Here is a 27,475-nt window from a genome sequence, read left to right on the forward strand (position 1 = left end):
TCCTTTTACAACTTATTCACAATGTATATATGGAAATTGGAAAAAAAGCATTCCTCCAGTCTAATCTTAACCAAACAAATTTATTTTATTTCATCCCAAAATTGCAAAACACGTTACTCTGCAAAAATCAAACTTCTTGAATCCTTAAATCCATGTCCGAGCTTTGAGCTTCCTGCGAAAGTTATGCAGAAACAGAAGCTTCTTCAGCACCTTCATTATAACTACCACACTCGCCATTCTCGCTGACAGTAACGCCCCGGTGCCATCTTCTTCTTCTGCTTCCTCCGACTCCAAGTCTTCAAGTTCTGGCAACCTATGAGACCCAAATCTGGAACTCAAATTCTTCAGCAATTCTTCATTGAAATCTTCCCACAGCATATCCATCCTCTCATCTTCTTTGTCATTGCTATCAATCGCTATCTCCTTAGTCCTGCTATCCCCTGAGCAAGAATTGCTCCTTCTATGAGCTCCATTACTTCTTCGTTGCGAAGAACAATCGACATTTCCATCACCATGGTCTTCTTTCTCATGGTGATCTATTGATTTTGGCGCCAGGCTACAGAGAGGAAGTGATTCAGTTATGGGGGTGGAGCCGCCATTGATGGGTTGGAAGCTAAACTCTTCTTGAAATTTCATGGTAGTGGATTTATGGGTGAAAGCTGGGGAAAGAAGAGGTGGGAATTGGTTGAAATGGTTTGATAAAGTTGAGGTTTGAGATTATTTATAAAGCCAAAGAAATTGAGAGGTGGGTTTTGATTTTATTGCATTGAATCATGGAGTTGACAAAGGGGAGCTTGAGAAAAGGATGGCACTACAACTCAAAAAATGATTTGAGTTTGATCAGTTCACATCACAAATGGAAGTAATTACAGCCATATGAAGCAAACCGGTTTGTCCGTTGTCATTCCTCCAATTTAAGGAAAGGCATTGAAGGGCTGGTGGGCATCACTTTCTGCAATAAAAAGTGAAAAAAAAAAAAAATGAAAAATGCTGTCATGTGACAATTTTTTTAAAAAAATGATTTTCTATATATTTTCTACCATGTATAAAAATGATTTCTTTTTCTACCATGTATAGAAAGGGTTGCATGTGGATTAGTTGCAACGCATCATATATCTTCCTATTTTAATTTAAATTTGAGATTAAATTACATTTTTAGTGGGGTTAATTTTAACTCTATTCCTTGAGTTTAATGAAACATTGACCTCTAAAATGGTAATTGCAACATTTTCTATTGAACTATACTCTAATTGACATTTGGTTTAAGAATGGATTAGTTCCTTACAAATTCCTTCAACTTTATTATCTAACATTTTATTTTAAGAACGTGGCAGTTTGGTAAGTAAGTAGAAAATAATGAATCTTAGTCTATTCTAATACATTATTCTGGTAGAAGAATAGAAAAACTATAGACGAAAATGAAAATTTTGAGAATAAAATGATGAATTTAAAACTAAGATTAGAAGTTTAGGACCAAAAGAATATTTTAATATTAATATTAAAAAAATTATAAAGTACTTTCTAAAAGCTTGAAATCTCATGCTACAAAATCAACTGATTTTGCACTTTAAAGGTGTTCTTTGGATGTATTTGATGAAAACTTGGGGAAACAGATAATGAGAACACTTGAATTGTTGGTAATAATTATAATTTCACCATGGAGATCAATTTGGATAAATTTATAGGATTGATGCTATTTCATTTGTTTCTTTCTTATGTTTAGTTCTTGTTGCCAACTTTTCACTTTTTACCCACTAATGTCTCTCTTTTTTGCTGTTTCTTTACTTCTGTTTAATTGCAGAAAATGGTGAAAAAAACATACCTAATAGGTTAATTTTGAAAATTTTAAACTCATCGTTTTCTTGTTGTGATGTCAATGTCACTGCCAGATGCTTTTAGATGGTAAGATTCCCAAAATTTGGCCAAGATTTTATTATATTTTCAACTTCTTTCCAGTTCTATTTCTAATTATTGATTAAAAAAAAAACTTTGTTTTTTAATAAACAAAACGATTATGGATGGCATCCTTTAATAAGTGGGGTCATTCTCAAATAATGAGTGGGTCATTCTCAAATAAATGCAACAATGATATAAGATATTTTTGGATTCAAGTGGTAAATAAGTACATGATATGTGGGCAATGGTAGAATGAATTTCTAATACATGAAGAAAGAAGTGAAGAAAAAGGGATTACATGAGTGAAGTTTAACCAAGTATATAAATGGTTCTTCCAGCTTACTCTACCAAACCACTCTATGAGCCAAACATCCCTTGAAAGAGTCTATTTCTTGGTGAAAATGAATGAATGATATAACATAGTATATAGAATACCGAGGTTCCTAACAGAGAAAAAAAAAAAAAAAGATTACCTTCCTTCCACAGCCATATGCCTGTATCCCCTTCAAATTTACCTGATAATGTTCATGATCACAAGACCAGTGGCGGCCATAGCTTCCCCTAAGATATTATGCACGAAATGTGACATGATGATAAGAGTGAATTCGCGGATCTAATGACTAATGTCTAATCTCATCACAATGATGCTTGACGCTGAAGTGGGATGGCTTCAAGTTCACAACCATCTTCTATGTGTTTAGAAAGTCGCATAGAAAAAGGTGTCGTTGATGCTACAATGAAAAAGACTTCACTTATGAGATATTTTGGAACTTATATGGATTAAAACAATGGAAGGAGGAAGTGACGACCCACCCTCAACCATATCCTTCGTTCTGTGAAGAAGAAAAGTACCAGCGAGAATTGTCACAAAACCACACATCTGTGTGAAAATTTGGATTGCATTCTGTCGATCCCAATCCTGATAGAAAGTTAAGGAACAAGTTAATCTGCATCAATAATGAAAATTCATCTGGACGAGTCCCAAAAGTTAATAATAAACATAACATAAAACTAAAAGGAAAATAAATAAAGTTCATTATCTTTAGAAGTATTATAACAGAAAAAATAATTGACGCCTAGCGCCTTAACATGCATAATTAAAATAGGAAAAGGCAACAAGGAAAGGGTAATGAAGTAATGAGAATGAAAGAGGAAGGTTAGTTTGGCACATTGGATGAAGAAGTGCGCACAAGGATCAGAAATTCATGAGCGTTAGTAGTGAATTCTATCAATTGATCCGAATAGTTACAACTACAGTTAACAATAGAAGACTAAACCACGACATTCAATTGATTTGTTCAAGAAAATTATGAAGTAGGCAGTAAGTAGGCAGTAGCAGACTACTGGAAGATATGTGAAACTTCCATAGTCTCTCCTTACTGATATGGTATAATCCAACCAAATGTAAGCGCCTTTTTCAGGCCTGTATTATTTAAGGAAAAATGATATGCTCTTGATAAGGAAATGGTCATAGTCTGCTAGTCAAGTTTCCAGTCCTGTTTAAAGATGAGCTACATGGAGCAACCATATCATCATGCTAGACCCCTAAAATTAGGTCTCCACCAAATTCATGTTAAAGAGTAGGGAGTGCATAAGACAGGCTGTCAGATCAGCAAGCACGATAGATATCTATGTTAACTGATGTTGTTCAATGTTCAGCCTCATGAACACCTGGTACTCATTTTCTAATCAATGACTAAAGGAGTATTCAAGCATACCTAAGGTTGGTGCTTTCAAGACATTCTTGTTTTAAACTCAGAATTGGAATGATCGCATATGGCATCCGAATGTCATATTCACTGTTCTTTAGCAGCACCATTATATGCCAACTTCATGGGATGCCTTTTCCTAGAGAACAGTTGGAGTGTCTAGGTAACACTGGTAAAATGAGGAGCGGCTACGGATTAGTTCTTTCAAATATTGGATTAGCACTTCCTGCCTTGAGTTTTTACAACTACAATGGATAAAGCTCAAGACAAGTACCTTTTTCCCATCCACAATTGTGGTGCACAGTCGGATGTGGTCATTTTATTGGAATCTATTTGCACTGCTACGTGTTTGACAGAACTTGGATATTACGTATGGTTGTTGCTATGCTACAGTCGCATTTTCATACAACATCTTTTCATTCTCCAACTCACTACTCCTTTTGCTGGCTCAGCATTTCTGTAGTTTGGAGGAGTGTGGATTTTCTCTCACTTTAAATTAAGTGTTTGGCAACAGGTTTTTCTGGAGGTTTTGTTGAGTGGATTTTAGCACTATCGGGAGTTTTGTGATGTCTTGCCTGGAAAGAAAATTAATCACCTTTGCGCACAAACTTCTTTGACTAGATTGTTTCGTGCCAGCTGATTAAAGGCCTCTCCTTAATGTTCTCTTCCCAAGCCTCGCTGGTGTTCTCAGGATTTCTGTTGGGATGCTTTTATATTTGTAATTTTTCATTAGTTTATTATTTCTCCGGTAGAGTTTGTATCCTTTGAGGATTAGTCTCTGATCTCTATTCATTTATCAATAAAACTCAACTACTCCCTTTTAAGGCAATATAAGGTAAGGATCCATCCGCCCTTGTTCATCAAAACAGCGATTTTCCTTTGGATGCTGTTGAGCACATTACGAAAAGGAGATGTGCTGATGAAATTTAATGTGGAAGCACATCAAATGAAACATTCGACTGAAACGAGAAGAAAGACATTGTCTTTTAAGGTAAGAATCAGGTATTCCTCAAACAAAATATAATAGACAGAAGTTACTGGCTTACTGCCACAATGCCTTCCTAAGAAGCTTGCTTCAAATCTTTATCATTTCTCTTTACCCTCTACCGGGTGCATTGATCTTGTGCTTCGGTCGAGACTGGCTTTTAGCTATTCTATTAAGATTCACGGAGAGAAGAGAGGCCCTCCCTCCTATCTCAATTGACCCCAGAGCTCAAATTATTGATAGAAATGATAAACATGCTAGGCATATGAAAAGCTTTTTCACAGTTTGGAACTCTGGAAGGGGAATGATGATAGACCCCTGGTACAAAATAATACCTACGTTAAAAGAGTAAAAAGGCAGTAAAGTGAGAGAAATAAAGTACTCCGGGAACTGGCTGCCTTGATAGAAGAGGAAGCATAGTGGTGGGCAAGGAACTGGTTAGTTAAGATGAGGGTGAACGAAAAAGCAGGAAAGGTTTAGTGGGAATTTACTTGGATTGTAAGCTATTCTGGAAATTTAGGGGCCAGGAGTTTCTCTGTAACTGTGGCAGTAGAAGCTTATCTATTCAAGATAGTTATCACAAACTTGAAGGAAAAAACGAAAACTGTTTTTACTTGAAATCCAGAATCTTTTGAAGTTATGCAAAAGGTTTTCTCCACAAGCATTAGGCATTTGCAACCAGGAGAAAATATTTTTTTACAGGATTACATACTTTTGGATTTATCTCAGATCGCACATATCCACATGAATTAATGACCTTGAACTTAATTCATCGAATCTTGATACCGATGGCTACTCTCCAATGTTCTCAAAGATCAACTGCAAGCAATTACCTTACTTGCGCACTCTTTTAACCTTTTTTTTTTTTTATGAGAAGAAAAGTCTAATTTTCATTTGAGAAAAATATAGGGTAAAAAGGCCACAACAAATAAAGGAAAGTCCAAGACAACAGGACAGTTTCTAAAAAACAACTGCCAAACTACAAAACATTATTGATTATGAACATAAATTTATTTATTTATTGTTATTATTATTTTGAGACTAAAGAACATAATTACATAATAAGCAAACAAGACAATTGACTTTCTAATAGCCTCCATAGTTACATGAAATCAGGCAACAGCAGCATACAACAGTTGACTTTATATTTGAAAATTTGAACAAAAAACTGCTCATCGAAAGCAACTTCGATTTCCCTAAAAATTTACAACACACAAACAGAAATGCAGGCATAAAAGAAGAGGAATATTGGTCAAATTCACAAGTGAAAATCTTGAACATAACGCGTTCATTGCCTCTTAAATTTATCGGACAAAAGAAATCAATAATGTTTCATGAAGCCAAAGCCAAATAATAGCTAAATGTCTTTACCTTAAACATAATTATGCTAGCCAAGATGGTCAAGGATGTAAACGTCACATAGTATGTAGGGGATACTACAGCAGTGTTGAAAGTATCAAGAGCCTACAATAATAAAATACCATCAGAAAATTTCAAATTCTTTTTTAAAAACATAATCAGGCTGTTCATCAGAATTAAGGAAAATTTTTCATCTCTTCCAGGTCATAGCCTGATAATTTGTGTTCTCAGTTCACATGTCCAACTAGAGAAATTATGATAACGTCGTAATCATTTTGATAATTAAAGTGGTATATTTAGAAATCTGCATGGCACATTGCGTAAATTGATTAATTTGTAAATCATTTATCAAGGTTATGTGACCAGTAACCTGATGAAAGTTTCAATTGCTTCAGTGTAGGACTTTGGGATTTTAGAACATGATGTCATTTTTTTATTCTGAAAAGTGAACATAATATCACTTAATAGTTGTGACTATATCCCACGACCTGACAATTGACCATAACAGAAGATTCAGGAATTAATTGTGAAATAGCGCAAGAGGACTTTGCCAAGAATGTGCCCAACTTCAACCCATACAGCATGCTGGAACTACCAATCACCAACGTATGTATACAGCTAATCAACTATATTGTGCCAACTACCAAACGATTAAACTCGTCCACTCTGAAGATCCCTCAAAAGTCAAAAGTAGTTAAATAATTAATTTAATGCTTAAATATAAAGATGGATACCTTGTTTAGATAATTAATTTGAATGATCACACAAGTAATGACAACCATTGTGAAGGCCCAAGTTTGAGGATATATTAACTGATTCATTCCAGAAAACGTCAACTTCAGGGCAATGCCAAGTGCTTTAACACTCATCACCTGTCAAAACGGCTTTAGAAACTTTACATAGATCGGTGTAAAAACTAAAAGAAAAAAATGCCTGAAAAACTACATACCGAAAGTGACCCCACAATAGAACAAACCCCTATGTAGACCATTACATATGTCTGCCCATAGTGAGGCACAAAGTGGATTATGAGTACGAGAGTTGTGGCTATCATCAAAGCAGCATACAAAAGGAAAGCTACAGAAAACATGCACATGTTACATTAAGAAGCAAGTCAAGGTATTTGATATTCACGCAAAAGTTAAAAAGTAAACGTGGTAATAGAAATAGAATGTCCTTTAGTGTATACCTGGTTCTGTCGCAAGATCCCACACTTCCTTGACAGATTCTATCTCACGCTCTTGAGGTGCATGCAGAACAATTGTTGTCGAACCCACAACACATAACACACAACCAAGAATACCAAAAATGTTTAATCGCTCCCTTAATATAATATGAGCAAGTGCAGCACTGCACATAACATGCCACAAAATGGTCAAAACACGGTGAATGCCAAAATGCGTTAACAACAACAACAACCACAGTTTGTCCTCTTGCCTGATTATAATACTGAGAGCACCAAGGGGAGTTACAAGAATAGCTGGTGCAAATGCATAAGCAGCAAAATTAGCAATTTCCCCTATAACCACTGCCAAGTGCCAAGTGCCAAGTGAAAAATACTTCCATTAGAATACAAATCTTTCTGATGAAATATTCAATACTCAAGGTTTTAGAAAAGTAAGAGCATCTCAGCTTAATACTTCAAAAAGAAAAGCAAAAGGAAAAGGAGATCATAATGCAACAAATAATTCTCTTTAGTATTCTCTTACTTGCTCCTACCTTGTATATAAGAATCCACCTAAGAAGAAATTGAGGGACAAATATAGAAGTAACTGAAGAAGCAAGGAATCTGGGAGAAGGGGACATTGGCTAAATTGGAACAGAAGAATGAACAAAAAAGCATCAGAAGCCAATGATTACCAGCCACAAAATGGAACGAACTTACAGATTTTATTCTAGTCCAAAAGACGCACACAAACACGTGCATAATATATTCCCAGGACACTGGTATCAAAAGCAAGGACCTAAATGCATCAGTTTATCAATGTGCTAGCCACCAAGGACCAGAACGGCAGAAATACTTCAGTATGATTCATCATCTACTAGTTTATAATGCTACAAAGATAGAATAACTTCAATAGTTACTTCTTCTTGGGGGCTTATAATTCTCGAAATAGTTTCATATCAACCAAGCCTGTAATTAAAACACAGCAGCAACCACGTAGATTGGAGAAACTTACTAGTTATCATGCCGACCCACCATAATGGTTCATACAAGTAAGAATAACCGCCAGCGCCTGCCAGGGAAAAGGTTGAGATTAAGTAAAGGAAAGCCAACCAATTAACATGGATCCAAAAATCACACATTCATCAAAGTCGAATTGGTTTGAAAAGAGAAGAGATAATAAAAAGTGCATTTACCTGCCCTGACACCAGAAGCCCCAGCAACCTTAAGGCCTTTCTTCTTGACAATGAAGCTGGCACCAATGAAGAAACTGGAAGACAATGCTAAGACCAAACCCTTGATGTTATCACTGGACATGCCCTTGTGAGAGTCACTCCAGGCTCTCTCTGAACTCGAAGCCGGCCCACTAACCGCCATGGCTGAAATTGGAGGAGAAGTTGAAAATAAGAACTCATAAATCGAAAAGCTTCCATTCCATACGATCCATGCAAACTCAATGTAGCCCCATCAAATCCGCCATGCTAATCAGAATGAAGGGTGGTTGGATTTAAACGGTATCATCGGAGAGAAAATACCCGGTGGTGCACCAAAAAGGAGGGGGGAAAATCTGGGAAAAACAGAGGGAAGGGTAGGATCGAGCGGAAGGATGAAAGAAGAGAAGTTTGGATTGTTCAGTGATGGAGATCAAGGAGATTGATTGATCGAAAGAGATCAAACGTTGAGAGAATGAATGTATTGAAGATTTTCCGATGGTGCGTGGTAGATCAGAAAGCGAGGAGAAGGTGACATACAAACTGTGCGTTGGTTACAAAAGGATGAAATTTCTCTCTCTTGCTCTCATGGAACTATGGAAGTGACCAACTGTTATGTTTATCTTTCTCATTTACAATACAAACCGCTTTGGAGCCAAATTTCGTTACCAATAATTTAATATTTTATTCATTTTTAATTTATTCGTGTTAAAATACCATTTTAGCCCTTCTACTTCGCATTTCATTATAGCCCGCTCCCTCCACCTTTAAGCCATGTTTATTATAGGGAAAATGTAATAAATAAATGTTAATTTGAAAAGTGAGTCACATTTTAGTACAATTAGTTTTATTTACTTGTGTTTTGACATCTACGATCAATTTCTAAATCTACAGTAAAAAAGTGCAAATTGATTGATAAGTGGGGATGTTCAATGCAATTGCATTTAGAAATTACTCTTATTGTTACTGTTACAACATGAGAATTATGAATTTGTCACATTCACGGTTGTCATTACTATTACCGTTATTGTTTGATCTTAAACGATAACAGTAACAGTAAATATGAAAAATCTATAATTCTAACTAAATATGATTAAAAGCAAACCAATTATATTTGCGATTGTGACTCATTATAATTGATCTATTGATTGAATTCCATTACGATTCTACCAATTTTTATTATGGATTGGTAAACATGGCCTTAATTGTCTAACTTTAGCCCTTCACTTTCCATAAATATTTAATTGAGTCCAATGTTGTTTTTTTACAATCGAAAGTGATTAAATAATGATAACAATTTTTATACAAGAATAGACATTGCATAACTATATTTTTAAAATTTATAAAAAGAAGGTTAACATCGATATTTTTTCAATAAAAAAATGAACAATAAACTAACGATTTGGATTATTTTTAGATTTATTGGAGAAGAGATTAAACTTAAATATTTGAAAGTACAAATACCAGTTAAAGTGTTGGGATGAAAAATGATATTTTATAATGTAACATCCCGAGTTTTTCCCAATTTAAATTCTGTATTTTCGTAAAATTTGAAGACAATTTTGTCAATTTCGAAATTTAGTTTGTTCAAAGAAAAAATTTGGACTTATGTCGCGATTAATTTAACTTTTAAGTGAATTTTAATTTTAAATACTACCAAAAGTGAGTTGTTATTTGGGAGGATTAGTTTAATTTTGATATTGAGTTTAAAGAGGGAAAGGAAAGAATTTTTAATATATGTGTGTGTGTGTGTGTGTAAATATGTATATATAGTTATAGTTATTAGGTTTTAAAAAAAATAAATTNCAAATCGCTGAAATCCTTTTTCCGTCACCGCCTACACCTCGCGATCGTCCAGCCAATTGCTCACTCGCCCTCGCGTCGGTCATCTCTCCCAGCCGCATCGCACGTCTACCACCGTTGACCAGAGCCGCCGACTGCTCATTCGCTTCGTCGCCTGCTCTGGAGCCAGTCTTTGGGCGTCATTCCAGTCGCGAGCGTCCGTCGTCCCTCGCGCCCCTTCGCCTTCACACTGCCGTTCTTCGCGTCGAGCACGGGTTCAAAGACCAGCCGCTTCTGTTCGACGAGCCGCTGCCGGAGGTCCCAGGTCAGCCGTAGTTAGTCTGCTCAGCTGGAGTTGCGCCGCGTCGCTGGTTCTGTGCAAGCCTAGTCCGTTTTCACAGCCGTTGTTGTCTTGGTCATCGGATTTGGACAAATTGATTGGTTGAGGTAAGATTTGAGTAGTTTTGTTGCAATTTCTTGAGGATTTTGGAATACCCACTATCTGATGGTGTGTGGCTTATTCGGGTGAGTAAATGGATTTTTGAAATTTATATGGAAAACTCAAAGGTTGATGTAAATCGGGTGTTTTGGAATTAAACCTAAAGATTTAAAAATCGATGTTTTTGCTTTGAATTTGAAGGTTGTGTTTCTGTGATTAGGGGAATTGCTTCAAGTTGCTATTGGTGTTTGGTTTTTTGATTTAGGTGTGGGATTTCGGTTCGAGGTAAGTAATCTTACTATCGGAACCGCCTTTGTGTCAGACGATAAATTTAAGGGTTATTTCGAGGACTCTAAGGCTGTTTATAAGGTTTATTTCGAGGACTCTAAGACTCTTTATAAGGATAATTTTGTTGATTTTGAGATTTAATGGACTGATTAGAAAAGATATATAACCATATGATAATATGTCTGAAATATGCTATAGGTATGAGCATGATTTTAGAATTTTTTTATGAAACGTATTAAAAGGACGATTGAGCATGACCCTAAACTATGAGTTAAGTGACACTACTATTGGAATGTTTTAAAATTGGGTGAGAGTTAGGCATTTGTTGATGTATATAGTTATGTGATTTATTATGAAAATGTGTAGGCCATATGATGTATTATGAAATTTCGAATGTTTGATTGTTTAGATGATTTAGTGCATGAAAGTAATGTACTAGAGTTGATCCCTCAATACTAGATTAAACGCGTACGGTGAGTTAGTTAATATGACTTTAATAAGGCGATTTTAGAGGATTTATGATTGTGTGAAAGTTATATGTAATATGAAGTTAGGTGCGACCTCTTTTCCTTTCCAAATTATTTGACTTCAGTGGGTAATGTGTATGCGAAAGAGGTGTATACATAATTATGTATATGAAAGAGGTACACATCCCTAAATTCATAGAGAGGATCTGGGGTGTACGTAAGAGGTACACACTCAGTGGGTTATGTGTATACGAAAGATGTGTACACATAACCATGTGTACGTAAGAGGTACACATTCAGTGGGTTATGTGTATACGAAAGAGGTGTATGCATAACTATGTGTACGAAAGAGGTACACATTCCTACATTCATCGAGAGGAACTGAGTGTACGAAAGAGGTGCACTTTAGGGGAAAGGAAAAAGAGTGAGCCATGTAAGGGAAATCTTCAGGTCCCACTAGTATAGAGTTTTGGTTCATGTTGCATTTATTGGACATAAATGCTTAGCCTGACCTCGGTAGTGGGGTTACTTATTGAGTAGTTTATACTCATCCTTTCTCATGTTTATGTTTCAAGTAAGAGTAGGGACACACTGACGAATGACAAACGGAATTCGTGATCGAACCACTGGGACCAGAACTATGGTTTATATGTTTCATGAGATGAAATATTAAAACTATAGATTATAAATATAGTATGATAAGTTGGTTATCATTTATATTTATAATTATATTAATTATTAGATAATTAACACTTTTTCTTTTAAAATAACCAAAGTAGTGGGTGGTTATTTAATCATGGTAACCGTGAGTATAAAGGAAAGTGGTTTCCTATTTTTTTAAACAAAGGGGTTTTCACAAAAGTTTTGAAAAGATTTTGAGTTTTCTCTCCGGCGAAAAAAAACTCACGGAAGTCGACAAGTAAATACAAATTTACTAAACGATGGCTGGGCGAGCTAAACGATTATGCAGGTGCTAGCTAAACGATCGTGCAGTGTTTATTAAACGATCGCATAGCTTTGCTAGACGATCGCTGGCCTAAGGTAAACGATTGTGTAGAATCGACCGAGTTAAACGATAGAGCTAAACGATCACATAGCTTTTGCTAGACGATCGCATAGTTTTACGTAAACGATTGGGCATCGACCTATACGATAGGTCTCCGACTTCTACCACTTGCTCAATCGTGTACGTGATCATTGTTTCCTCCGTTCGTCTGCCTCACACCAAGTCCGAACAGAGCCCACCCTCTGGATTCTCACATCGAGAATACCAAGGTCGTCTTGTTGGTGGTGTCAGACTCAACTCGACACCGTCGAGGTTTTTCGGAGGTCGTTCGTGGTAATACGAAGGTCGTTCGCTGTTGCAGAGGAGTCCGTGAACGAGGAGATCATTGAGGACGAGTGCGAAGTGTTCATGCTGTGTTCGTGCGATGTTGCGGTCGTGTAGATCGAGCGCTCGTGGTTGCTGTTGTTTGATCATAGTGCATATCAGAGCGTGGAGACGTTTCTACTGTTGTTAGTATAGTTTCTTCTTCTGTACATTTATTGTTTCATGCTGTAATTTCTCTATAAATTGTATAACCGCTTGTACGAAGTCGACTGTAAATGATTTGTTGATTTATAATTGTAATTTGGAATAGTCTTGTTCCGCTGCTCATGGAAATCATCGCTTCCGATTTCCTTCACTATCACAGTCTCAACATCACAATTATCACAATATGATTCTATAACATACATATACACCTCAACATCATGGCTATACAACATGCATATATGCCTCAATATCCTCATATTAAATACAACCTCAGTGAATCAAGTTTCACCTCTTACTAGTATACAAGTATCTACGTGCACAAATAAATCTTTCAAGAACATATATCGGTCATACTATATTATCCATCTATCATGTTATCGTTCTGTCATAATATTCATCTATCATGTTGCCATATATCTAGTGTCTGGTTTGTGGGCAGTTCTAGTAGTAAGATTACTTACCTCGAAGTCAAATTCAGATATTAATCCAAGCTAATGATCTCCAACAAAATAAATCCTAAATTAAGTCCCCTAATACAGACATAATACTAAATTCCAATCTTTGGAACCAAGACCCAAACATACAAATTTAATCCAACGATCACCAATTAACTTACCCAAATGAAACTTGATCAACAAACACTCGCAAGATTTCGACTCCAAAATCTCCTCTTAGTAGATTTTAAAACCCAATGGACGACGACTTGGAACCTTCAAAATACTTAAAATCAAACCATCATTTAGTCCAATAATCAATAGGTGCCCAACAACCAACAAGAAGGATCACAACATTTACCAAACTACTTGCCGAACAAACTTGAATCCGCTGGACAGCACGTTGCGCACTCTGAAGTACTCCAATCTTGGATCTAAATTCCAAATATAATCGGCATCAACCAAAAAGAAATCCAAAATTTATTAGGCAACCAAGAACCTTCAAAACTCAACTGCTCTTACACAAAACTTACCAACACTAGCCGAAATCCGATGAACGACCGCGAAGGAAGGCATTGACCGACGGCTGCGCTCGGGCGACGGGCTGGACAAGCAGCTCGGCCTCAACCAATAGGGTTGGGCGGCATCGAGTGGCTGCTGGAAGAAATGGTGAGGCGGCTAGGCATGAAGGCAGCGACTGAAGTTGAAGCTTAAAGCGGTGGCGTCGCTCGACTGGGCTTGTTTGCGCGTGAAGGAAGGTGTGACTCCAACGAATCTAACAGACGATGTCGAGTGAAGCTAACGTGCGGCTGGGCTTCGTCTGACCGGCGACGTGTTGAGGAGGCTTTGGATCGGCGAAAGGCGCGACTGTTGGGAGGTTCGACGGTGGGGGTTTTCAGGGTGGGGGGGGGGGGGTGGCGTGAGGTAAAAGGAGAAGGGAAAATTTTGTTTTTATAAAATAATAATAATAACTTAAAAAACTTAAAAGGAAATAAAATAAAATATATTTTATTCTTTTCCTTATTCCACTTTATTTTATTAACTTCCTTTCTTTCCCAAAAATGAAATTAATTTCTGTCATTAATTTCCAAATTGAATGATTTCAACGTCAAACCCATTAATTTCCGACAATTACACATGAAGTCCAAAATTCCAAAAATGCCCTAAAATAATAAGAATTACTGAAATTACATTAATAAAAAAAATGCGGAGTGTTACATTTACTTTCTAACTTAGATAAATTTCGCTCAAATAATTAGTTAGACGATGAAAACCAATTAATTGGCTTAGTTTTGCCTTGAATCTTAATGTCTGTTGATTAATTGATTGGTTAAGGATTCTTGCTTTTCTCTTAATTAACTTGATTTTATGGACTACCAGTTAGGATTCTAATTGAGTAGACTAAGTTTTTAATTCAAATAATCTCATGTATCTTTTGAGTGGTCTATGATAGAATTAATGAGGAATGGATTAAATCATAATTACCCAAGCTAAGTATTTGTTCGATAAATAAAATTTCTCAATTATTTGCATTGCACAATTTTCGCTTACTCAATTTATTAACAATTTTCACAAATGCCCCCTCCCCCCTGATTACTTCCTACAAGTTCCAACTTTTAAGGAATCCATATTTGGCTCTCTGTGGTTCGACCCCGGACTTGCTACTTGTACTACTAGTTAGTATAAAGGGTTAGTTTGGTGCATATAAATTTATTTGTACGTCTGTCTTTTGGGAGCAACACCATAAGACCGGTCCGTTAATAGCATTTGTCGAGACGAGTACACAACATGGCATACATGAAACTCCCTACTGCTGATGCATATGGAATTCGTTTCATAACCTCAACCTCGTGAGGTGACTTAAGACTTTATTCTTTAGACAGATGAATTCCATGTCTGACAGGCAACATTCATTTCTTGGAATTTTGCATTTTAAATCTAGATAACATCTTGTCTATATAAGATGCTTGAGATAATGCTAAATTTCTATTCTTCCGGTTCCGAACTATTTGGATCCCAAGAACATATTGTGTTTCTCCCAAATCTTTCATTTAGAATTGCATAGCAAGCCATCTTTTGACGTCAGCCATAAATTCTACTTCATCCCCTATAAGTAGAATATCATCAACATACAGAACCAGAAAAGCAACAGTTTTGTTAACAATTTTCTTGTAAACACAAGGTTCGTCAACATTTTGTTCAAAGCCATAAGATTTGATTACAGTGTCAAATCTCATATTCTAGGATCAAGATGCTTGTTTCAACCCATAAATGGATCTATTAAGCTTGAAAACTTTTTTCCCTTGACCCTTTTCTATAAACCCTTCTGGTTGAGACATATAGATACTCTCTTCAAGATAACCATTTAGAAAGGCTATCTTGACATCCATTTATCATATTTCATAACCATAAAAGGTAGCTATGGACAAGAGTATTCTAATAGACTTTATCATGGTAACCAAAGAAAAGGTTTCTTCATAACTACCTCTCTCTTTAGGTAAACCCTTTTGCCACAAGCTTAGCCTTGTAGGTCTGTAACTCACCAACTTGGTCTCGTTTTCTTTTGTAGATCCACTTTCAACCGATGGGTTTTACCCTTATGGTTGATCTACAATATCTTAGACTAAATTGAAGTATATTGACTCCATTTCAAGGTCCATGGCTTTGATCCACTGATCTTTATCCACATCTTCCATTGTTTGTTTGAAAGTTAATGGATCCTCTAAGCCATCATCTGGTATGATGACTTGAGTTTCAGTTAAACCCATATACCGGTTAGGTTGTTGCACAATCCTCCCACTACGTCAAGGCATGCTCAACTCTTGAGAAGGATGTGAAGTACTAGTTTCATCAGCAACTCTTGTTGATGGACCTACTTGATCAACAACTCTTGTTGATGCATTTGTTATTTCTTTGGTCATTTAATCTATTGCTAGCCTACTGCGAGGTTGATGATTTTTAATGTGATCTTCCTCTAGGAAAGTTGCATTTGTCGATTTATAGATATAAATACCTTATCTTCCTGAGGATCATAAAAGAAACCACCTTTTGTCTCTTTAGGGTAACCTACAAATAGGCATACCTTTGAACGATGTTCCAACTTCTTAAGATTTTGCACCAACACATGTGTTGGGCATCCTCAAATCCTGAAGTGACGTAAACTACCTTTACGTCCTCTCCATAACTCGTAAGGTGTTTTCAAAACACTTTTTGAGGGAACCATACTCAAAATATACAGTCTTAACTGTGTCCCCAAAAAGAACTTGGCAATTGGGCATAACTCATCATAGAACGAACCATGTGTAACAAGATCCTATTTCTCCTTTCTACCACACCATTTTGTTGAGGTGTGCTAGGAGCTGTGAGTTGCGACTAAATTCCATGTTTTATCAAATAGTCCTGGAATTTTAAGTCCATATACTTACTGCCTCGATCTAATCGAAGTGTTTTAAGTATTTTACCTAATTGGTTCTCAACCTTAGCCTTATATTCCTTGATTTTTTCTAGTGTTTCAAACTTATGATGCATTAGGTAAATATGGTCATACCTTGAATAATCACCAACAAAGCTGATGAAATATTCATATCCTCCTCTGACTTTAACATTCATCGAATCACAAAGGTCTGAATGTACCAACTCCAATGGTTCTTTAGCTCTAAGACATTTTCCAGAAAAAGATCGTTTAGTCATTTAACCCTCAAGACAAGATTCACATGGAGGTCATGAACTGTCTTCTAACTAATTTAGATGACCGTTCTTCACCAATCTTTCAATCCTGTTGAGATTGATGTGACCAAGTCTCAAGTACCAAAGATAGGCATTTGGAGAAACTTTTCTTTTCTTATTTTGAGTCTCAGTTGTTTTAAACATCTTTATGTTCAAAATGGCTTTTACCTCAATCGGTTCTAACATGTACAAGTTATTTTCTAGTTTTGCAGAACAAATTTTGGTATCTTTTGAAGTAATGAACACTTCATTATTTTCAAAAGAAACTTTGTAATTTTGTTCCAGCAAACATGAGACAGATACTAAATTCATTTTCATAGAAGGAATGTAATAAACATTTTCAAGTAAAATGTATTTATCTCTTATAAATAACTTCATATCTCCCACTACTTTAGCTGAAACAACCTTCCTAGTCCCTACTTTAAAGGTTGCTTCACCTTTTGTTAATTGTCTCCAGGAACTTGTTTCTTGAGAGAAAGTACAGATATGATTTGCGGCACCTGAATCTATTATCCAGGTCTTTTTATCGTTTTCCACTAAGCATGTTTCGATGACAAGTAAATCATATTAACTCTGTCGTTCGATTTTTGCAATCTCATCTATATAATTTAAAACTTTAGATGAGATGGGAGATAGAGGACATTCCTCTGTTAAAACTTATTTTGAATCATCATTTGCTAGTAATTTGCATGTTGAATTGTTATTCCCGTTAGCTAAAGCGGAAGCAAGTATTATAGAAGAATTCGACATGCTGAAATTTTAAACAAAATCTTATTAGTAAATTGCAACTAAATCCAAATTAAGTTTTAGCAAAAAGTAATAATGTACCCATAATCATTATTTGTTTGCAACGATACTATAGTGAGTCAGAATAAGTGCTACCGAGGGGCAGTTAAATACTCCTTCATTGAATCAAGACTTTGATTAAATACTATATTTAGAATAACTCTTATTCCTATAATCATTTAGTTACCGTTTTCGGTCAGAAATTATTAACACTTAGTAATTCTGTAAGTGTAACCCTTCATTTTTAGACTTCAGAGGTCGGCCCCAACGATGCTACCAAATTGGAAAGTCAAGGTTGGGAATGGACCTAAGAAATCCTATCTATTTTTGGAGCTTGAGTTGTTCCGAATCCTATGTTAGAACCCTCCGAGGGGATAGTCGTTGTTAAACGACTAGCAAAGGTTGCCTAAAGCTAACTAGCAGGCGCAACATAGGAATCTCATGGTCCAAACCAATGGAAGAGGCCACATGATACATTGACACATTTCCTTCACCCACATACTATGAACTACTTCCCGCATTCACCTTGATCTTGACCCATACAAACATTTTCCGAATGGAGGTCACTCCTAGGGTGACACGAAGCGTTGTATGAATCTCATGGTGTGAACTTTCTAGGGATGTGAGAGTTGAAATCAATATATCACATATTTTTACAATGAACAACTTCCCCTTATTCACCTTGATATTGACTCATGCAAACACTTTCCGAATGGAGGTCATTCCTAGGGTGACACGAAGTGTCGCATGAATCTTATGGTGTGAATTCCTTAGAGACGTGAGAATTAAAATCAAAATATCGTATATTTGATTTTACTGTTAACAACCTCCCCTATTCACCTTGATCTTAATTCATGCAAACACTTTCCGAATGGAGGTCACTCCCAGGGTGACACGAAGTGAAGCATGAATCTCGATGTGAACTCTTAGGGATGCGAGAACTAAAAGCAACATATCGTATATGTTATTAATCTCCCACTGAAGCATTCTAACAACATATCATATATGTTATTAAATTCCCATTGAAATGTTTTAACAATATATCATATATATTATTAAACTCCCACTGAAGCGTTCTAACGATTATATGACTATATTTATACTCAGGTTTATTTTGGCTAATTAAACAACTCTAAGTCTATGTGGTTTATCCAAGTATAACACTTATAAATGGATTTTAACCTACGATGTCTAGGTTATAAACCGTTTTATTACCTCACACTACTCATGTACGCTTATAAAATCAGTTAACAAAGCTGAATTATTCGGCCATAATCCTCAAGTAAGAGGTGTTCTGTAGTCCGTCAACTTAAAAACCTCTAGCCTTAGAAAGGATTATATACCAGTTAAGTTTGTAACCGTGTTTTATAAGATAACGATCTATTTTAACTATTAAAACAAGTGTTTAAACTATGTGAGCATGTAGCTTATCTTCGTTATGGATTTTAATGTCTAATTTAATTTTATAACAACTTATAAAAATAGACATGCTTTGCATCCATAACTTTCAACAAAGGCATTCAACAATTAATATAACACTTATATTAAACAAAAGAACCCTGAACATGCATACTATATATTATAACTCTTTATAACATATACGTAATGCATGTAACATACTTCTTATGGTGAGATTTTAAATTACATGGCATACAATATGCACATACATGTTTTAATTTAAATATAAGATACACCATATGCATAAATATTTAAATTACACTGATATGGTTCAACTTTGGCATCCTAAGCAAGCAATAATAATAAATTATTACAAAAAAGGTAAAAAAAAAAAAACAGCTTTAAATCTGATCTGGACTGCACGAATTGACTTGACCAAGACTCAGACCTGACCTTCAGAGGTTCAAAAGATGTTGAATCGGACCAAACCGGAATAAACCAGACCAAAAGAAGCCAGACCAGTCGAACCTGTCACCTCATGCGTAAACTGACTCACGGACACGCTCTGTTCTTGGCTGGGATGAACAACGTCGTGATGCTGCATCCTAGCGTTGCAACTGATGGAACGAACACATGCACAATGGAAGAAAAATGGATCTAAAGTACTCTAATTAGGTTAATTATAAAGAATAAGCATGCAATAAAACAAGAAAAAATGGAAAAAGAATATAACCTTTGTAGACTTTGAATCTTCTCCAAATTAGCATCAATCTCCTCACGAACAGTTCGTAGACCACCACGAGAGTCTTTCCGACTATTCTCTGGCCTTAGAACGGAATGGTGGGATCCGATGAGTGACTAATTTAGAGAGGACTAGGTTAAGGTTTGGAAGAGCTTTAGGCCTAAGAATTTTCTCAAAAATCTCATAAGTCTCCACTTTGCCAAGAATAACCAAATATCATAGAACTCTTCTACTTACAGGCCATTTCATGCATGACATGCAATTTTGAGTTTGATGAGAATTTGAGATTAAAAAAACCACAAACTCAAAGTGGGATTAAATGGGGCAAGTGTCTTCAAATAAAGATAACACTTAGCAATTCAATAGTTGGAATTTCTCACTCACAAATGTTGGATCATTCCACTAACTTGGTCAAAGTTTGACTCTCAAAGTCCAAAGTCAAAAAAATTGATTTTTTGACTTTTAAAAATCAAAAGTCAACAATTTGAATTCTATTGCATTTTTTACCTAGTCATCAATTTGACTTTTAATGCAATTTTGACCAATTCATTTAATTTCAAAATTAATTCTAATAACCAATTTTAAAATTAAATCAATATTAAATAATTAATTAAACAATTTAATTAATTTAATTTAATATTAAATCCAACACTAATCCCAATTTATATGAATCCCCGTTCATAATCTTGATATTTAAATCTTATTTAAATATCTCCTATTTTCTCTCTCTTTATGTTTGATTCGCAATTAAACATTAGGTTAAATATATCGTATATATTTAATGCTTTGCTCTAAAAATCGAATTTAAACTCTTTAAATTCGTTCGTCACACTGTTCTAAGGTTTAGTTTGATATGAGCTAGTAAGGGGATCTCATGGACCTACAGATCATTGGCTCCAACAATCCAATTAACCGGCTAAACTCTTTAACCTAATTAACCACCATTCGTTAATTACTGGGTCACTCAACTAAAGCCCAATAGTTGTACTCCTCTCACTATAGATATATGATAACTTGTAGAAATACAAGTTATTTTTGCTCTTAAGTTGGAACAACTAAGGTTTTTAATGATAAATTCTCCTCATTTTTAGAAGAAACGCATGGAATTATTCAAACATTAGCAAACTCATGCAAAAGAAGTTTTATTATTAAAAACTGCGACACTAACGCATTGTATTGCAGGATTTTAACAAGAAGCTAACGCATAATCAAGAAGTGTCGCAGGCAAAAGTTCTAACGCATGGGCCATGCGTCAGAGGGAGTTCAACGCAGAGAAGATTCATTGATCCAGGCTGATTTTGTCACATCACCACTTGCAAGTATGAGCACCTACAGCAGGCGGCGTCTGAAAAGCTTCTGAGTGTCAGGCGGCTGACCAGGGCATGGACTTTAATGCTGCCCATCAACCAAGTGGACATGACCAACGCCTATAAATAGATGAAGTCCCTCCAGAGTTAGTTAGTTCAGAAATTATCAAGATCCTTACTCTCTGTAATAGCGTAGTCATAGTTTTAGTTCTTTAAAAGCTGTGCTGTGGTGCCAAGACGATCAGAAGGGTTGAGAACCACCACCACCGCCGGTCAGGGAGCAGAGGAAGCCAATATTGAGAAAGACACTTCGTCCAATTCCTATACAAGTGATTGTACACAACGAGATTGATCCAAAGAGATACAAGAGATTGTACTCTGTAGCTTGACTCAAGTTTCCTTCATCTCATTTATCGCTTTCATTTCATCTGATTGAATATTGCTTTTGTAAAGACACTCTGTTTCTTTATAAAATTCATATGTTTGATCCATCACACTTGCCATTGTTTATTTCTTGTTTATGTTGAATGCATTAATACTTTATGCAAAACTTCATTTCAACACTTGAGCCGACTTGCCAAATTGGTAAAAGCATCCTTAGCTTAGATTATTCGAAAGAGTAAATAAGCCAGCATCAAGTAGAACGTCTAGTACATCTAGAGATAGACTTACTGGTGTTTATTGCATTCTGTGTTATACGCATGCATCCTAGAGATAGGTTTTGTATGTTATTCGCATTGAGAAGTGTTGAATAAAGTCTAACGCATAAACAAAGATAAGCAATTCATCCATCTCATCCCCATCACACCCTGGTTTGTGTACATTCATCTTAGACCGACGTATGCCACTTACATTAAACTCCATTCTCGCATGATCCATCACTCACTACTCAACTCTTTTGTATCTTCTGGCACAAACACAGAACTTTAATGTAAATAACACATTTCTCTTCATAATTTAGGAAACTCCTACAATAGATACAACGCAAGGTCTGCGTTCGTTTAACTGAATCCCTGAGTTCGGCCCTGGACTTACCAGGAACCTAAATTAGATTTATACTTGGGTCTGGTTTAGAAAAACTTGAACGTCATTAGAAGGAGTGTTGTGCGTTTTGTTGTATATCTCTAACGCACCATCGCGTTATAATTACATAAACGCATCAAAGCATCAACGCATCATTTATACTTAGCACTTATTCTTCCAATTCATTTTATACAATACACTCCTAGAGCGAATCACGATAGCAACGAACAAGTTTTTGGTACCGTTGCCGGGGATTCAGAAACAAGACTAACTAGAAATTTTGTTTGTATCTTTTTTAGGAACATTTCAGTCGAGGGAGTATTACAAGCTAACCTTAAGCTTGTGAACGTTTATGAGCAGGGAGAGCACTCCCAAACTCAGATATGACCCTGAGATTAAAAAGACCTTCCGACGTAGGAACCGATCTAATCGTCGTCGAAGGTTGAGCCAACAATTTCTCAGACAACAGAACAGGCAACGAGCAATGGCGGAAGAACAAACAAATCAGCAACTAGCTCATGCTGCATAGAATCCAATCCTAATGGCGAACAACAGCATGTGTCCCATGAGGGAGTACGCGTCCCCTATACTATATGATTTCTCTCTAGGAATCATCTACCCGACATCAGATGGGACCAGGTTCGAGATGAAATCTGTAATGCTCTAAATGCTCCAGACTGCTGGATAATTTAGAGGTGGTCGTGGTGAAGATCCTCACGCCCACATGAAGCGTTTCCTGGGAACGTGTAACTCATTTGTGATTCCTGGAATCATCCTAGAGGCAATCAAGCTGTTTTTGTTCCTCTATTCTTTGCGTGACGACGCAAAACAATGGGTAAGCTGACTGGAGCCTCGTGAAATCACCACTGGGAGAAGTTAGTGGAGAAATTTATGCAAAAATACTTCCCACCTACCACCAACACGAGGAGGCGTCGAGAGATTATGAACTTTGAACAAGAAGAAACTGAGACCTTAAGAGCCGCATGGGAGCGTTTTAAGGGATTGGTCAAGAATTGCTCAAACCACGGACTACCACTAACTATCCAAATGGAGACGTTTTATGGAGGATTGAATAGAGCATCGCAGATGGCAGCAGACGCAGCAGCGGTGGTGGACTTATGGACAAATCTTACACCAAGGCTAAGGAGATATTAGACCGCATTGCTAAACACGACATGGAATGGGTGGACGATACGTATGGTGGAAGAGCTGACAGGAAGAAGAGATCTCAGAATGTTAATTCTATCGATTCCAACGCATTAGCCATACTTTCTGCTCAAGTGGCTACGATGACCAGCCTTTTGCAGAACATAAAGCTAGGAAACGCATCAAATCAACAGAAGGTGAATCAGGTAGAAGCGTTCGGGCAGCCCATGTTTAGCTATGTGGGTTGTGGAGATCCTCACTCTTATGCGGATTGCCCACAAAATCCTCAGTCAGTATGTTTCATTAAAAACAACCCATTTTCCAATACATATAACCCAGGATGGAGAAACCATCCGAATTTTTCTTGGACAGGAGCAAATCATCAGGAGCACCACCCAGGGGCGAACCATTAGCAAAGGAATGGACCGCCGCCTGCATTTCAACAAACGCATCAGCAACATCAATAGCCCTTTAATAGAGGAGGACAGGCGTCGAGCTCAGGATCTCCACTTGAGAACCTATTAAAGGAGTACATAGCCCAGAATGACGCATTGTTAAAAAGCCAGGCGTCGTCTATCAGAAACCTTGAAATACAGGTTGGGCAGATAGCAAGCGAGTTGAAGAACAGGCAGCCTGGAGTTCTACCTAGCAACACTGAAACACCTGGGAGCAACAATGGAAAGAAGCAATGTCATGCGGTGACGTTGCGAAGTGGAAGAGCTCTTGAAGAAAGAAGAATGAATCCAAGAAACAACAGTCCTTCGAAAGAACACATCACATGTTCAATGGATCAAGAAGAAAGAACGCCCGAGACCACAAGCCATTCAGAACCCAGTATGTCTAATGCAAGAAAGCCTGAGGTGCCTCTGAACGCACCATTCCCTAGATGACTGATGAAGAAAAATGATGAATAACAATTCAAGCGCTTTCTTGAGCTCTTAAGGCAATTGCATATCAACGTTCCACTTATAGAGGCCTTGGAGCAGATGCCAACATATGTCAAATTTTTTAAGGACATTTTGACGAAGAAAAGAAGAGTCAATGAGACAGAAGTAATCGCGCTAACGCAGGAGTGCAACGCGTTAGTAAGCAACAGTCTACCCAAGAAGCAGAAGGACCCTGGGAGCTTCACAGTTCCTTCCTCGATAGGAGGATTGGATGTGGGTCATGCATTGTGCGATCTGGGAGCCAGCATTAATCTCATGCCACTTTCAATTTTTAAGAAACTGGGAATTGGCGAAGCACAACCTACTTTTGTTACTCTTTATCTTGTTGACAAAACAATCAAGTACCCAGAAGGAAAGATTGAAGACGTTCTAGTAAAGGTTGACAACTTCATATTCCCAGCAAACTTTATTATCTTGGACTATGAAGCAGATAGGGAGGTACCAATTATCCTTGGATGCCCTTTCTTAGCTACTGGGAAAGTTTTAATTGATGTGCATAAAGATGAATTAACTATGCGCGTGGACAATGAAGAGGTGAAGTTTAATGTATTAAACGCATTAAAATTCCCAGATAGTGAAGATTGTCAACTGAACAGTATTGAGTTGCCTGAAGAAAAGACCCATGTATGCGAGGTCCTCGCGTTGGAGGAAAACCTGAAAGAATCAGAGACGCCAAGTCTGAGTGAGCGGCGGACAAAACCAACGCGTCCATCACTTGAGGAACCATCAGAACTTGAGTTGAAACAGTTACCTAGTCACCTGAAATATGCCTTCCTTGGAACAAACAACACTTTACCTGTGATCATTTCCACAAATCTTACAGAGCCTAAGGAGCACTCTCTCTTGCAGATGCTAAAAAAGCACAAGCATGCAATAGGTTGGACGCTAGCGGATATCCGTGGCATTAGCCCATCCTATTGCATGCATAAGATCAGGCTAGAAGAAGGGAAGTCGGAGTCGATCGAGCCTCAAAGAAGGTTGAACCCCATAATGAAAGAAGTGGTCAAGAAAGAAATTTTAAAATGGTTAGACGCGGGAGTCATCTATCCTATATCCGACAGTAGTTGGGTAAGTTCAGTCCAATGCGTTCCCAAGAAAGGGGGAACGACTGTGATAGTCAACAGCAATAATGAGCTCATACCCTCGAGGACTGTCACGGGCTGACGCATCTGTATGGATTATAGGAAGCTCAACGCAGCAACTAAGAAAGATCATTTCCCCCTTCCTTTCNGCTGACGCATCTGTATGGATTATAGGAAGCTCAACGCAGCAACTAAGAAAGATCATTTCCCCCTTCCTTTCATCGACCAAATGCTTGACAGACTTGCGGGCAAAGGATTTTATTGCTTTCTTGATGGATACTCTGGTTATAACCAGATTTTGATTGACCCAGAAGATCAGGAGAAGACTACATTTACCTGTCCCTTTGGAACATTTGCATTCAGACGCATGCCCATTGGGCTGTGTAACGCACCTGGGACATTTCAAAGGTGTATGATGGCTATCTTCTCTGACTTCTTAGAAAAGACCGCTGAAGTCTTCATGGACGATTTTTCAGTCTTTGGAGACTCATTCCAGTCATGCCTAGATAATTTGGAGGCTGTCCTCGCTCGATGTGAAGAAACAAACCTTGTGCTGAATTGGGAAAAATGTCATTTCATGGTGACTGAAGGAATTGTCTTAGTCCATAAAGTATCCAAGGCTGGGTTGGAAGTAGATGAAGCCAAAATAGATGTCATAGCAAAACTTCCACCACCATAAAATGTTAAAGCTTTACGAAGTTTTCTAGGGCATGTTGGCTTCTATAGAAGGTTCGTTAGAGGATTCACTCAAATTGTGCGACCTCTGAGTGCATTACCAGAGGCGAACTGGCCTTATGATTTTAATGAAGACTGCACTGACGCGTTTGAAACATTGAAATATGCGTTGACGACAGCCTCGATACTAATAGCACCTGACTGGACGCAACATTTTATTCTCATGTGTGATGCGAGTGATGTGGCAATAGGAACAATGTTAAGGCAGAAGAAAGGTAATTTGATACATCTCATCTCTTACGCGTCCAAAACACTGAATGACTCTCAGGAACACTACACCACCACTGAAAAAGAAATGTTGGCTGTAGTGTTTGGCATTGAGAAGTTTAGATCTTACTTAGTTGGTGCGTCAGCCACCATATATACCGATCATTCAGCCACAAAATTCCTGATGAGCAAAAAGGACGCGAAACCAAGGTTCATAAGATGGGTGCTGCTGTTACAGGAGTTTGATATTTATTTCCCATTTATAAAAAAAAAATCGCATTATTTTCAAGAAAAACGAAAGGACAAAAAAATGATTGATATCCAGAATAAAAAGGGAATAGAGAATCAAGTGGCTGACCACCTGTCCAGACTAGAAAATCAAGAAATGCAAGATCAAGAAAGTGAAATCAAGGACGCATTTCCTGATGAAAGCCTGTTTAGAGTTGAAGGAAGGGAACCTTGGTACGCAGACATAGTCAATTACTTAACTACCAAGCAATTCCTTGGGAACTTCAACTCTCAGCAAAAGGTTAGTTCATGACAGCAAGTTTTATTTTTGGGATGAACCGTTTCTATATAAACAAGGCCCTGACTCTATAATGCGTCGATGCGTTCCGGAGGAGACACAACACATCTTGGCCGAGTGTTATGACTCTCCTTACGGAGGGCATTTCGTTGGGAAAAGAACCACTGTGAAGGTTCTTCAAAGCGGATACTTCTGGCCCACCCTCTTTAAAGACGCGAGGGAGTTTGTTCGTAAATGTGTCCCCTGCCAACGCACCGGGAATATTTCTTCAAGGGACGCAATGCCCATGAACAATATTCTTGAAGTTGAGTTGTTTGATGTTTGGGGTATTGATTTTATGGGACCTTTTCCCCTGTCTTGCGGTAAACAATACATCCTGCTTGCAGTAGACTGTGTATCAAAGTGGGTAGAAGCAGTGGCCTGTGCTAGGAATGATGCGTCCACTGTCTCTAAGTTTCTTACCAGGAACATCTTCACACGATTCGGAAAGCCAAGAGCCCTGGTAAGTGACGAAGGTACGCACTTCATTAATCACATCATTTCTAAATTACTTGCAAAATATAATGTTAGGCACAAGATCG

General features: G+C 37.2%; 2 protein-coding genes across 2 annotated transcripts; one reads left to right on the forward strand and one right to left on the reverse strand.

The window, feature by feature from the left end:
- Nucleotides 1–2,022: 2,022 nt before the first annotated feature.
- Nucleotides 2,023–9,064, reverse strand: LOC120076847 (probable magnesium transporter NIPA4). Its single transcript, XM_039030790.1, has 9 exons — nt 8,311–9,064; nt 8,130–8,186; nt 7,387–7,477; nt 7,139–7,299; nt 6,899–7,026; nt 6,684–6,821; nt 5,962–6,054; nt 2,710–2,815; nt 2,023–2,627 (listed from the first exon to the last, which is right to left on the reverse strand). The coding sequence occupies exons 1-9, from the start codon at nt 8,489–8,491 to the stop codon at nt 2,533–2,535; spliced, it is 1,050 nt and encodes a 349-aa protein (XP_038886718.1). The 5' UTR covers nt 8,492–9,064; the 3' UTR covers nt 2,023–2,532.
- Nucleotides 9,065–23,369: 14,305 nt separating this feature from the next.
- LOC120076299 lies at nt 23,370–26,909 on the forward strand. The gene is given in 4 exon segments (XM_039030066.1): nt 23,370–23,690; nt 23,964–24,231; nt 24,370–25,531; nt 25,601–26,909. Coding segments are annotated over 4 exon segments (3,060 nt in total).
- The last annotated feature ends 566 nt before the right edge of the window (nt 26,910–27,475 follow it).

This window comes from Benincasa hispida, chromosome 4 (genome assembly GCF_009727055.1).
Source record: "Benincasa hispida cultivar B227 chromosome 4, ASM972705v1, whole genome shotgun sequence".
NCBI lineage: Eukaryota > Viridiplantae > Streptophyta > Magnoliopsida > Cucurbitales > Cucurbitaceae > Benincasa > Benincasa hispida.

Bases quoted from the DNA above. Each gene is read 5' to 3' on its own strand.
- LOC120076847 (XM_039030790.1), bottom strand. From the start codon at position 8,491: ATGGCGGTTAGTGGGCCGGCTTCGAGTTCAGAGAGAGCCTGGAGTGAC. The intron at 8,187-8,310 runs GTAAATGCACTT...TTTCCCTGGCAG, and splicing joins GGCTTCTGGTGTCAGGGCAG to GCGCTGGCGGTTATTCTTAC. The intron at 2,628-2,709 runs GTGGGTCGTCAC...TTTTCATTGTAG, and splicing joins AACGAAGGATATGGTTGAGG to CATCAACGACACCTTTTTCT.